Here is a 15,119-nt window from a genome sequence, read left to right on the forward strand (position 1 = left end):
ACAGTACTTTTTTTCATATTGAATTCTTCTGTTCAATCTCTCTAACAGTAACCCTTCTCTTTTAAAATAATTAGTAACCATCAGTTGTAAGTCTACAGATTAAAATAACATTCAAGATGACCTTATCAACTAGGTAGTTACTTTTTTTGTACAAATAAACATTCTTAGTTTTAAAAACAAACACCGGTGATGAAAAAATGTTTTTAGATTGCATTTGTTTATAATAATGCAATGGTATTAAACTACTACCTACTTGTTTTATTATATTATGTATATAATATGTATATTACAGTATATCATAGTACAGTATATATATTTATTTTTTTAAGTTGATTTAGGTAATTAACTATTAGTAAATGTAATAATTAGAAAACCTTTAAAGCTATTATAAGAAAAACAAAACAATTCAATAAAGTTGTCCTGAAAGTACTTGCACAGACTAATAATCAAATGTAATGTAGGCACAAAAAAGCAGTTCTTCAACTTTACTGTGTTGTGAATGTAATGTTCAACCACTGATCTCCTACACAGCAAATGGGTTAAAGTTTTCAGTTGTATGTATTGTGAACGGGGTAGGGGGGTGGGCTGAGATAATCTAGTTTAGCCGATGGAGCCCGGCTCAGTCCCTGCCTTGTATAATCAGCTTCCATTATGCTCAGTTTCATTCCATTCTATCTCAAACGTTTTTCTCCTGGTTTCTCCAAAACGGAAAAACAATCACAGTTCATTACTGAATTATTCTATTGTTTTAGTTGGCTTTCAAATTTCTCAGTAGGTAGCCCGGCACAAAGCTTTAAATTTACAGGCATAGTTTAATAGTATAAATGTGCACATACTGTTTTACCTCAATATTTGCACAGAGCAGACAAATACATGCATTAGAAATGAAATATGTACAAAGTTTATGCTTTTGCATGAGTAAAAGTAAAATTACTGGAGCACTAATGAATTTTTAAATATTTGTCAGATTGTATACCAAATAGAATTATTTCTTGCCCTTTAGAAGAAACATTTAATTCAAATGTATTTGGAAACTAATATTATTCATCAGTCTTTGCAATTTAAGTCAAATCTAAACTGAAATATGAAAAACTTCAAAATCTGCTACAATACTTTGAAGAATAACATTCTAAAATGTGTAAACACTGCTACAATAAAATACAAGTCTTCATTACACGCAACACATAAAAATAGCTCTAAAATATAAAACAAGGAAGCCTCTTAATGCTGACGGCTTTCCTTAATTTCATTGTGTGGTGCATCTACAAACCAAGTCTGCTTGGCACAAAGACAAGCTGTAGTGTTCCTCACTATATAGCATACCGGCGTGGGCATTTCTACTCTTCAAGTGCCTTAGCGTCTTCCTGTTTTCTTCCATTTATAACCAATTCAATTACTTGTTGGGCACATATATAAATTGCTTTTTTAGATGCTGTCTAGTGATAAGTGTTAGTACAGACTTAAACTTTTTTTTTAAATATGGCACATACAATATGTCAAATGTACAGAATAATTAAAAATTAAAATAACAACAAATTCTTAAAGAATGAAAACCACAAGAAATGAATGACTTTGATACTTGAAAGTAGCATGCCCTGAAGTGCACTACACAGTATTTACTTAGATAATAGAAAGAGATTATCTCAAAATGAGAACCTTCATCTACGCACAATTTCATGTCATCTCAATTATAACTTGTATTTTTCACTTAATCAAATGCATAAGTAAAGAAAACATTTCACTACTTAACAGGGAAGTCATTCAGAACGATTTTAATATGATACTTATTAGCATTAACTGTAGAACGAAACTCCAAATGCTGCACATTTTGAAACAATTATAAGCCCCTTTTAAATTCATATTGGAAACATTTATTTTAGCATGTATGTAATGAAAAAAACAACATACATTTCCATTTTACCTGACTTGTAGATGTTTATGCCAGTTATTTATGGTAATTTAGTTCCTTTCTGCTGCCCATAGTAAATTCCCTGACACATGAAACATGTTATAATTACTCCATGTGTATTAACATAGTATGATAGTATTATGTATGAGCAACACAGACAGACACCAGACATAAAAAGGCTTTATATTAGACAGATACAGGGATAAATACCCAGACAGACATGAAAGGCTCTAAATGAGACAGATACTTTAGACTGAACATGAATATGGAGTATATTAGGAAAGGTAATTTGTATTTTCTATTAAATAAAATGATGCTATGTAATTTAATATATTGTGAGATGTTGTACGTTGGCGGGACATGCAAGTAAAAATTTCTGCTGCATTGTGAACATGTGGCAATACTACAATATAGATAGATAGATAGATAGATAGATAGATAGATAGATAGATAGATAGATAGATAGATAGATAGATAGATACTTGTGTCATGCAGCAAGGGTCCCTGGCAGCTTTTGAAATATGACACTCATTCCAAAATGTACTGGCCATTATTTTCATCAAGGTCTTTGCCTTTTATTGAGGTACAGTAGTTGAATTTCTTTTCACATTAATCAAGTCTATTTCCTCTTCAGTTTTCATCATTATCTGATTATCTTGTTTGATTCTCTTAATAAAATGTCTTTCAACAATCCAAGGCAATGATTCATGTTTTTAGTTATCCAATTAAGTGATCTGACAACTATTAAAAGGATTTATAAACTGGCTCCTCAAACGCATACTCCTACTCAATGCATGTGGTGTGCTCTAACAGTGCAGATGAGACTCTGCATTTATTTCTAATGTTATTGGAAACAAGCAGTTTATGTCATAGAGTAGGAAAAAATGAAATATTTCTTAAGGTTAAACTTATGATATCTTAAAAATGAGTGCCAGCACTTTTAAGATCACACATTGTACATGACTTTGATAGTTAGAATAGTCTCTCCTTTTGTAAGCATATTTTCAAATCTGAAGTGTATCTGTAACAAAATAACAAAGTTAACAGTGTCTAAACAAATCATTTTATATTGCTAGCCTCTGCTGTGCTGACTTTTAAATCTGTAAAAATATTTTTTCTTTTTTAGTTAGACATTCTTCAGAATAATTACTGCCCTTATGCTTTTATTTAGAAATAACTTTTACATTTCATGAGCTTATGAACAAAGACAGTTCTCCTTTATACCAAATAAACCATGTTTACTTAAAACTATTCAGCACACATTTATGATGAGACAGAAACATTAGGTTTTCTTATTTTTATTACTGACAATGTAGTCGGAATGATATTTTATCTGACTTTGTATATCATGCTATTTCCAGTGATAAATATTAGATCACATACTCCATAACCTTAACTTTTACAACTAAATTAACACAGAGACTATTCATCTATGCATAAAACATACAGCACACTGTGTAATAACCTCTATATTGATAGAAGTCATCTTAAGGTTTTAGGAGTAAAAAGTTATGATGTAATATAATTGGCATACTCACTCTGAAAAATATAATTGACAAAACATAGAACAGAAATAATATGGTAGATATTGCAAACCTTTTTTTAATATCCTTTGACAAGAAATGAATCAATGCATTAACAATATTTCATCAGTCATGTATAAGAAATAAGAAAGTTGTGTGTCATAACTGCATCCTTTTTATATGGCTGCTCATTTAAATGAACATGGTAGAAAAAGCAAAAGGAGAAAAAGACAGAAATGCTACAGTTTTGTTCTCTTGTATGTATTAATCTTGGCAGTACCTACTGCATAATTAACAGATACTGAAAAAAATATTTAATACGATTAATGTTGGCCTGTAAAACGCCCAGGTATAATATGATGTACAAAACAAGGATCAAAAGTCTCAAACAACTATGATCTCTGGACTCCAGATAAGGTGCAATGTACAAGACAGTGGTTTAATATATTACCGAATGCCAGAAGTTGAGTTTCTTAGAATTACTGATAAACAACTTTATAGCTGTACATCTAATCTTAAAAGGAACTTCTAGTTTAACGCTGAACTACTGTTAATTTAAAATGGATTGATGTAGCTATTAAAGGAAGCAAACCCTGAACGAAATGCATTACGATTAATTCAGTTTTCTTTTCGCACAAGATTTTACACAATCTGAATTGATTTTAAGAATGAGAATATGTGTTAATAGGCTACCAAAACGCTAAGTTCGAAGCAGGTCTGATGTATTTTCTTTAAACTTACAGCCGTATAGCGCCTTTGGAGCAATTTTTTTAAAGAGCGTGTCCGTAACTGAACGCTAAATTTAGTGTCCAAAGCTCTCTTGTGAATGAAGAACAGACCTTCAGAAAGCAGATCTTGTGAGCACTGGTTGTTTTGCTTAAACCCACAAGGTTTGATTTGGGGGCAAAGGGGGGCTGTTTATGGGTGTGTGGATGAGTGTGTGTGTGTGTGTTGGCTATTACAAAAACCTTAACCTTGTAATATAAAGCCGGAACTGTACTCGTTCAGAGTTCATAATTTCCATAGGAAAACACGTATTTAATTTAAGCTTTAAGTTGTATTAATTATAGGTTAACCAATAATGGCTGATTTTCTCAAATACATTTCAGAGGATGGTTTTTCATACTGAAAGATGCCAATAAAAACCGCCCTGTCTCCTACAAACCGTTATGTTAATAAGACAACCTTTGGTTATTATTGATAATACATACACATAAACTGAAAAGAACCGATCGTTTATTTTGAGTTGTTGCTCGTGGCAGCTGCCGGCTGAGGTTATTTTAGTATGGGGCAAGACCATTTTTAAGTAATTTATACCTCTACCCGTAGAACCTTTTCTTTCCCTTCCTATAGATCCGCAGCATCCCGGGCAATAAAGAAAAAAAATTCCAGAGTTCAAAGTGCATAAACGAGCAAGGTATTTGAGCGCAGATCAGTTTTCGGGTAGGCACAGTATATTTTCAAGCACAACTTTGTGTCCATTCCTTTTAATGTCGCTTATCAGGGGCGTCTAATTTTAAAACAAATGGCCCGAGCGAAACACCGAAATAATAATATTCTTTTTTTTTTCGCCAAAAGGTGGCACTGTTGAGTTTCTGAATAGAGTAAATTGCTTCTGATTTTTCACTGATTCACACTACCCACCCCCTCCGATCTTTTTATTATTTTTTTCTGTCTCTTGCTTTCTCTATCACCATCCCTCTCTTTTAGTCCTTGATTAAAAATAAGAAATATACTTATCTTGTATACGTAAACAGAAACATTTCTGCTCAATAGTATACCAGGTGTGATTGAAATAGAAACAATCCCGTGTATAATGTCCACTTTCATACATTTGGTTAACACGTTAAGGTTGCCCTGTTATTGTCTAATACATTGATTTTTATGTGAATTATTTGGACATTCTGGTTATCAAATCGCTAATTTTTCTTGTTATTAAACCAAAAATGCAGCAAACCGCATTTTTGAAAATAATATCTTTAAGTTTACAATAATCGACGATGTTCTTTTTTAGGATTTAAACAAAATGCATGACTAAATGCACAACACAACTTTTTGCAAAGTTCGACCATGTTTCCTTATTTGTAAGGAAAGCAATTGTGCCTTCGCTAGTACGGATGCAACCTGCTTTAAGTTGCATTGCCGAACTTTTATTTTGCTGCTTTTGGTTGTTTGAAATCAACGATTTCAAGCTAAAAATAATAATAATAATAATAATAATAATAATAATAATAATAAACAGGTACAACTGAATTCAACAGACAATATATAGAACTCATAAAGGGAGACGACGTCGCGGTTACACTTACGCGGTTATTAGCTGCAAATAACTCATCTCGGGATAGGTTTAAATGAAAACCTTGCTAAGACTCGAAAGAGTTAAAAACTTTGACTCCCAGCTGACAGTCAGCTGATAGTTTGTGATTGACAGTTGAGAAAAGTTTTCCTTGTTTCTATACTATTATGCTAATTAGCTTTCTTGCTAAGCGAGCCCATTGGCTCAGAGGCTTAGTCAATTTCCCATTTGAACCTGACGTCAGAGCAGCTATAAAGCTCAGCAATGCTTTTAAACTCATCTGCTGGGTGATCCTTTAAAAAATTTCTCCAACAAGCCTTGGGGTTTATTTTTTTCTTTTCTTCTGCGCGGCTAAATAGAAGTTGACTTTGTTTCCTCCCTTTTTCTTAGCCTCGTACACTTTACAGTATATAAAGAAGTCATGAAGTAGTCAAGGTTTTCATACATTTTTTTTTATTTTTTTTTCTCTGAAAAAAAAAAAAGCCGCAGATCTCATGCAAAGAACGGAGGAAGGGACAACACGCGCGCTGCTCTGATGCGTCTGTGCAATAGACTCTACAGCAAAGGAAAATTGTGAGTTTAAAAGAGAAAAAAAGGGTACTGCAAACCGAACGCTCTTTTTTCTTGGTTCAAAAAAATTAAATAAATAAATCAAGCTGGCTCACACTCTTTCAAACCAGAACAGTTTGACAGCTGCTCTTCACCCCCTTTGGAGGACTGTCAACAGCAAAAGGATGGCATCAGAACTGGCAATGAGCAACTCCGACCTGCCCACTAGTCCCCTGGCCATGGAATATGTTAATGACTTCGATCTGATGAAGTTTGAAGTGAAAAAGGAGCCGGTGGAGCCCGATCGCAGCATCAGCCAGTGCAGCCGCCTGATCGCCGGGGGATCCCTGTCTTCCACCCCGATGAGCACGCCTTGCAGCTCCGTACCCCCTTCCCCAAGCTTCTCGGCGCCCAGCCCGGGCTCTGGGAGCGACCAGAAGGCGCACTTGGAGGATTTCTACTGGATGACCGGCTACCAACAGCAGTTGAACCCGGAGGCTTTGGGCTTTAGCCCTGAAGACGCAGTAGAGGCTCTGATCAACAGCAGTCACCAGCTTCAGAGCTTCGACGGCTATGCTAGAGGGCAGCAGTTTGCCGGAGGAGCCGGATCGGGAGGCACCATGGCCGGGGAAGAGATGGGATCCGCCGCCGCTGTGGTGTCCGCAGTGATCGCGGCGGCTGCAGCTCAGAGCGCGGCTCCTCATCACCACCACCACCACCATCACACCGGCGGACACCACCAAGCATCCGGGGCGCCTTCCACCGGCAACTCAGGGGCGAACCACCAGCACCACAGCATGCATTTGGACGACCGGTTTTCGGACGAGCAGCTGGTTACCATGTCGGTAAGAGAGCTCAACCGGCAGCTGCGGGGGGTCAGCAAAGAAGAAGTGATCCGGCTGAAACAAAAGAGGAGAACCCTTAAAAACAGAGGCTATGCCCAGTCGTGTCGTTACAAGAGGGTCCAGCAGAGGCACGTCCTGGAAGGCGAGAAGAATCAACTCATGCAGCAAGTTGAGCACCTCAAGCAAGAAATCTCCAGGCTGGTCCGGGAGAGGGATGCCTACAAGGAAAAATACGAGAAGCTCATCAGCAATGGCTTCAGAGAAAACGGCTCCAGCAGCGACAACCCTTCTTCTCCAGAGTTTTTCATGTGAGTCTCAACATACAAACACAGCTTGTCAACCCCTTAATAACAGTTCTCCATGTGAAATATTATTATTTTCTTTTTCTTCTTTTTTTTTGTCTGGGGTTTGCTAGACCAAGAAGCAAGTTTGCCAACCTTTAGAAAAGGTGCTTTACTTTTTCGTCTTTTGTAATGAGAATCGGTGGCTTGCTCAAGTTTTTAAGTTTTTTTTTTCTTTTTTTTTGCAGGGGGAGGGCTTTATAAAATAAAGATTGGACATATTATCAAAGATATATATTCATTTTGGAACTTACTCTTTGAAACCTGCCATCAGTGTCTTTTTGTTATGATAATAGTTGCAGGTATGTGTGTATATGTACAGTATATACACACATAGGCACAGACACATTAGTTTTGGGCTTGCTGTGTGTGTTTTTTTCTATTAAGTCCTTTTTTTGCATAACATTTGAGTTTGCATTGTGAAAAAGAGACTCACTTTTGCCTTTTAAGTTCATCAAGAGATTTTTTTTAGCACTACCCAGCTTAAAAAATGAAAATAAAGGCCCACCCGCCAAAAATACAACTCCAGCCACCTTCAGCTTTCATGTGAGTTTTTGGCTTTTATTTATTTTTATTTTTAATTTGCCAAACAAAAAAACATACTTTGAGCCTGCCATTTTTACTCCATTCTCATCTCATGCATTATAATGCTTGCTATTTTGTGTTTAGCAACAAAGAACTATAACTGTTGAAAATATATACATTATCAAAAGACATTATATTAAAAAACAACCTTGCATGCTGGACATGTATGGTTTTTTTTTTTTTGTTTTTGTTTTTTTTTTCTTTGTGCTTGAAAAAGAACTTTCTTGGATGACTTAAACGGCATGGCATTCATAACTTTATTATATATTGCTTCATCACTTTTTTGAGTTTGCAACAAAAAAGTGCGAGTGACATCCCCACATGAAAATGCATCTGCTATTATAGACTGCTTGAAGTTTTCAGTTGTGCAAAAAAAAAAGAAAAAAGAAAGGAAAAAAGTCAGACTCCCATTTTTTTTTCTTTTCTTTATTTGTACATTTATGCACTGAAGCATTCCTCTTGAAAGCTGTCAAACTGGATTCCGTGTTGTTAAGGAAAGAGGACTTGGAAGTTTCAAAAAGGAATCGATCCCTCTTTGGGACTAAAACTCTTTATTGCTTAAAAGCAGTTTCTTTTATTTAACATATGCCCCTTTCTAATGCATTTGGTAATTCTGTGGAATGCTGTGAGTTCCCAGTATATAAGTTAAGTATATAGTTTTATAATCTGTAAGCCCTGAATTAAATGGTTATGCTACAGGTTGTTATAAAAAAGGAATGTTATAGATAGATTAGGTTTACTTAGCTGTAGGTTTTATATGGTCTGATGCACTAAATTGTTTTATTGTTGTGATGTAAAGGGGGAGGGGGCAAATTTGTAAAATAAATGGGATTGTTTTAATACATAAAACAAATTTTGCAGCATGTGCTTGCAATTAAAACAAGAGCTGGATAAAATGTAGCCCTTGGTATACCACTGACTGTATTTTTAAACCAAAGTATTAGGAGGAGGAAGTCCTATGCACTCGCAGGGGGTGCGGGGGTGGGGAGGCAGTGTGTTGGTTGCTATACATTTGAAAATGTATGCTTAAGAAAAAAACAAAAAAACAAAAAAACAACCAATACTAGTAATTGAAAACAAAAAAGAAAAAAAAAGTATTTTGGACTGAATTTGCACTAAAATGTAATATACAAGCATATAATAGAAAATGCAAATCTGTTTAAAACGCTAATCAAAATAAAGAAATAAGGTTTATACAGTTATACATGGCATTACTGCACTTTTAAAGTGATGCAATTTGTCTCTGTTATAATATACAACTGAAGTTTCAATGGCAATAATCATCTTCAGTGTCTGGATATTGATAAATCACCAGGGGCTGATACCCTGCCAGTGTGGAAAGTACCAATTCAATAATAATAATAATAAACGTAATAATAATAATAATTTAGTAATAATAAATACATACAAACAAAAGTTAAAAAAAAAATCTGTCACTTACAATTCATTTCATTTCTATATATTTTGCTGTGCAAAATTTTTTAGTTCTTTTAAGTTACTAACCATATGTGATGTTCATATATGTGCTTAATTTTTCTTTCAGACTCTTGTGGGTATAAAAATGAATTTTAAAATATGCAAAAATAAATAAATAAATTGCACTTTTGGCTCAATCCAGTTTCTTTTCAGAGGTTCACTGCTTAAAACTTTTTTACTAGAACTATATCATTTTGAAAAGTACACTGGCTGGCAGGCCTCTTTTTTGTATTTTATATTTATGCTATAAGTACTTGGCACTGTGGCACCACTTTGCAGTTATAAAACAAGTTAACTTTACCCCCCCCCCCCCCCCCCTCAATTTATGTTGACGAATTGTAGACCAATGTATGTAGAGTTAGTCTCGATTTGCTAAGTTTCTGAAAGACATATAGTGTATTTCCTTAAGTGTTATGATTCTTCTTATTAGTTACAGCAAAAGTCGTGAAAGCTAGAAATTGCTCTGTGTGCCAACAGAAAGCAAATAACTAAAACATACAACAAAATTATCTAAAGCAAGCTTTTACAGTCCTGTCGTTATGTAATGTATTTTTAATACGCTAATAAACTATGCAAGCCTTCTATGGCCCCTTAAGGGCACTAAGCTGTATGGGGCAGTTCAGACCCCCACTTCTGGAGCAAATATGCTTAGCGGTGCATAAGTGTATTTGTAATAGGATTTTTAAGGATAATTGCAAGATGACAATGTGGAGTATTCAAAGCGGTAATCAACTTATTTTTATCTTCATCTGCACAAAGACTGGAGCGAAGCTTGGAGTCGGACTCTTCAAAGAGAGATTTATCACACTGATTAACACTTGAGGGTTCAGGGCTCTTCCCAACTAATAGTAAAGTGACTGTATCTTTAGTAAATAGCTCCAGAAACATAACAAACGGGGGAGACCAAAAGAAAGAAAGAAAAAAAAGACAGTTTTCCCCTCTCTTTATTTTAAATCGTTACCTGTTACCTTCCATTTGCCCGCAGTTTTTAGCCTTTGGCTTTGCTGGTTGCCTTTTGACCTTTTGAATTGCGCAACATCTTAAGTGATAATGGTGCCTGCTTCAGGTCACAGTTAATAATTAAACTTATGGCAAACTTAAAAACATCAGGCAGTTTCAACTACGCTACACTGATTGAAAGTAAGACCTTGCAGTTATAACTAATATGCAAGTAGGTTTTCCATATTGATCACTCGGCGCGATGCCACTTGAATTACTTTATACTCGAAGGTGCGGCTTGTGATTCCATACAGGGCGCAATTAAAACAGACGTGCACGCGAACTCATTTGGAGTGATCTTTCGAGTTCGTTAAAGAAAAAAGTAGGCACTTTAAATATTTGTAATAAAGCAAACAAATATCTGCTATTTAATATATGCGTTTTAAACCGCACTTTAATAAAAACGAGAATAATTTACACACACATATCACAGCGCTTCACAAATCTCTATTCCCCTTTACTGTTTTCAGATATGCTTAAATCTCAGGGACACAGAAATGTTAAAGGTGTAATGTGGAGTTTGAAATTGTCTCATTTACTTTTGGCGTGCTCTAGACATTTGCTGATTGTAGTATAATATGTAAAGATATATATATATATATATATATATATATATATATATATATATATATATATATATATTATATTATATTATATAAAACGATTTTTTTCAAGCTTATTCTTTTATAATAGATATAATACAACATAATGCGGGTTACATAAATGCACTTTATCTCCAGATAGATAGATAGAACAATAGTATTTTATTGCATATAACATTTAAATGATTCCATGCTGTACTTCATTTCATTTCATTAGTTATAATGTATATTCATAAGGACAAAATTAATTTGTATCAATAAGCATTAGAAAACAAAACTTTTCCACAAGTAAATGCATATATCAGTGAAAAACAGAAATGCATTTTTGTTATTGTCTTCAAAAGCTTTTTTAAATATCTAATGAAATCACAGTCACATCATTAATCTGTGCTAAAAGTGTGACAATGAATTTCTAAAAAGTGGATGCTTAAATAATAACTGCTGATTTGGTGTTATATACATATTGTTCCTATTGTTTAGGGCACTGATAATTTTAAGTAAGTGAATTGTCATCCTGTTTAACCAACAATGTGGTTTAAAAATTCAGGATACCTGCTAAACCATATTGGCCTGTGGAAGAATTTGCAGTATGTGTAACTTGTGTAGAAATGATTTCTTAAAATTTTCTGAGTGAACATTTAGTATGTGTATTTTGGATTTACCACCTAATACAAGTTGAGCATCGGTGCACTGGAAGCAGTGACATGTGCACTCATTTTAGAAAAGAGATAAATGAAATCAGGATATAGATACTAAAATATGTAGTCTTTGTTTAATGATAAATTGACAGTAAATGTCTTAAATGCACATCATAAGTCACACTTGAAAACGCAGTGCCTGCAAAGATTTATTTACAGGAACTAATAGTTCTAAATAATCATTTCAAAAATATCATAAAAAAAGGATAACCAACAGATCTCATGATATCATTTCCCTTTTGTGGTTGAAAATGTAGTTGTTTTAGAAAAAATAATTTCCAAAAGAAGCAAGGTCAAAGAGAAGAAGAGTAATGCACAGTAAATTAAATACTGCCAAACTTTGATATACAAAAATAGATAAATATATAGTGGTAATATCACAAAGGTTTGAAGATCTATATTGGTTCATTTCTCTGAAATGTTTTTATTTGTGCATACACACTGTCATACATACTTTCATACAGTCAAATGCGAGCATAAGCTGGTAAGTAAAAGTGAATTTGCGGGTTTCTCTTAATTTATGCTTTCTTAAATGCTAGGCTGTCTTTATCTTAAGTGATTAACAGCAGCTATACTCAAAATAATTATCTTTCTACACTGCTCATTTACGTTCATTTTTAAGGCTCATTGTGATATGTCTGCATACCACTCCAATGCCTATGACTATTTTCGGCTACAACATTAAAATAATACACAGTTGTCTTTTTTAGACCTTAAGGTGTATTTGCTAAATTATGTTTTGAAGAAAAGACTAATTTAGAAAGAATCAGGCAGGGCTTAAAATACATTGCTTGTAAACAACCATATCAATAATTAAATTAATACCATAGTGTCTTATAGTTATGCATACTGAAATACTATGAAGCTGTCTGATTCCAAAAGCAATTTTGAATCTTTGTGGATAATAAATAGAGTAGTCATTTCTGTTATATATAAATTACACAGTTTTTTGTTTTACACTCTCCTAGTTTATTACTTTGAAATTAAATCAGTGCTAATAGATTATACACTCAATAAACAAGTTAAGGAATAATTGGTCAATTTTTAATAATGTGCTGTTCTTTTTGAAGGCAACATTCTTTAACATTTATATGTTTATGTATTAGGAATTTCAAAGTATGTACAGAGGACTAAAGCATTGCAACCATTTGATCACTGTCTCTGTCAGCTTTGCTGAAATATCACAAGGCAGCTCTTTTACCTGAGCCCAGCTATCGGAAGGGAAGTTACTGTGTAGAAAATATGAACCTGATTTTGTAAGCTGTGTTGAAATATAAACAGCACCTGCATATGTAAAGGCAACATAATGTGCAATAACAATTTTGCTTTGATGTGTTAAAGTGAAAAGAAAATTGTAATATATAGAAAAGGTAATTTTAACAGAGTAATTCAATTCATATGCTATGGAAAGGTCTAAGAGAGGAGTGCAGCATTTATACAGTGGCACTCTCAGTCTTGCCAAGCCCATTTGAGTAATTTGGTGTTTTAAATTATAAAGTTCAGTACTGACCTGGTGTCACTTTGAATTCACGGTGGCTGGTTTAGAACTTTATTGCACTAAATGGTTTCAACAGATCAGTGGCATACCATTTTTTTCCCTATTATTTAAAGTATGTTTAGGTGGCAAGACGAAATAAAAGAATTGCACCTAATTTCAAGCAGCGCTAATGTCATATCATTAGATATTTCAAAAGCGTTTTGGAATCTCCGCCTGTATTAGTGGATTAATACTGGATTTTTTTTCCTCCTTTATTTTTCATGAAAAGTTTGAATGTGGAAGGCTTTTGTAGTGATTGTTTCAAATTGCTTATTATTTTAAAAATATATGGTAGCCGGATAGACTTCTACTTGACATGAACATGAACAACGTTCTGCATTAATATTATAAAATTTCACTGCGTCATTTTACACGATATGGTAGTTTAACCAGGCACAAAGTATGACTGAAATATAGATTCATACTGTACAAGCAAACTTGCCTAAGTATTGGAAGGAAATGATGGGAAATGATAGATAGATACAGTAGAAAGGACTGAATGCTTATTACTTGCTGTACATCTTGAATCTTTTTAAATCTGTACTCCAGAGTAGTTGTATAGATTTCATTGAAAGTTAGTAACAAGCCTGTATTAAATGAAACAACAATTGGTCAGATAAAGGGCTTGCTGAATTAATAATAATGCTCTTTGGGCTCAAGTGTTGTGGCTGGAAAGCAGCAGAACAAATAGAAAATTGGTGTTGTTTCCTTCCTCAAAACATCTTATTAAACAAATCACATTAAGGTTGGAGTCTCAGTGTTTTCTGATCAATACCTTAGGTATAGAAAACATCATTAAATCCTAAAATCATCTAAGTAGGTCATGGAGTAGAACTGAGGAACAATCATAAAAAAAAAGTTTTTTTCTGATTTAAAAAAAATGGATTGCATTTAGCCTTCCATGCATAGAAGCATGGTGATTTTTTACAGTGTTTTAGTGAAAAATGTTTATGCATAATACACTCAATCCCAGCGGATTTGTATCAGTTCAGCTATGCAAGTTCACTTTGCACCTGTTATTTATCACTTGCTGGACCACATTTGAAAGCGGATAGATGTATTTTGTACATTTTAGGTTTATCTGCTGTAACTTTATTTTTTCAAATAATGTTTAGCAGTAACACAAAATTATATGATTATCTTATTATTTCAATATTACAGCACAGTGATCACAGCATATCAGAAACCCACTGCTCAGGAACTACTGTATATTGATACGTTTTTCTTTAAAGAAAATTACTTCAAAAATTTTATCAAATTTGAATAAAATTTGATCTATTTTGTTTGCCCAAGCCTGTTTCTAAATCAATCTGTATTGTAGTATGTCTTGATAAAAATAGGTCCAATTAGACTCATTGATTAATGCACTGTACTTGAAACCAGTTAGTGGAAGTCATTTACCTCTTTTGAAAAATTATACTGCTCTATCTGTTTTACATTGTAATTGGCCTAAATGCAAAAAAAAAAAAAAAATGAGACCTGCTAAAAGAAAAATGCACAGATGCTGCTGGGCAAATCTTGAAATGAGCATAAATATTATTTGTGAACTTCTTTTGATTTGTGTATACAGGTAGAGCATTTTTCATAGAGACATACTTTGATGTCTTCAAGCAAAGCTGAGTCTTTAGTATTCTGAGACATATGTGAACTGATTTTTTTTCTTTCTCTCTTAGAATTGCCTTACAGAGGAGAATTGTAAATTACTTTTCTTTTTTATATTTTTGGTGCGACTCTGTACAGATCAATAAATGCTAATTTT

At 33.8% G+C, this 15,119-nt stretch overlaps 1 protein-coding gene across 3 annotated transcripts in view; it reads left to right on the plus strand.

Annotated features, from left to right (window-relative positions):
- Positions 1-15,119, plus strand: part of mafa (v-maf avian musculoaponeurotic fibrosarcoma oncogene homolog a (paralog a)) — a 1,357,435-nt gene that overhangs the window by 843,672 nt on the left and 498,644 nt on the right. For 2 of the 3 annotated variants that reach the window (XM_051932123.1, XM_028809816.2), the window contains exon 1: positions 5,994-7,430. In XM_051932123.1, the coding sequence (XP_051788083.1) occupies positions 6,463-7,430 (968 nt within the window). In that variant the 5' untranslated portion in view covers positions 5,994-6,462. Of the gene's footprint in view, positions 1-5,993; positions 7,431-15,119 lie in introns of those variants that run through there. The other variant, XM_051932122.1, reaches the window with a different exon arrangement.

This window comes from Erpetoichthys calabaricus, chromosome 9 (assembly GCF_900747795.2).
Source record: "Erpetoichthys calabaricus chromosome 9, fErpCal1.3, whole genome shotgun sequence".
NCBI lineage: Eukaryota > Metazoa > Chordata > Cladistia > Polypteriformes > Polypteridae > Erpetoichthys > Erpetoichthys calabaricus.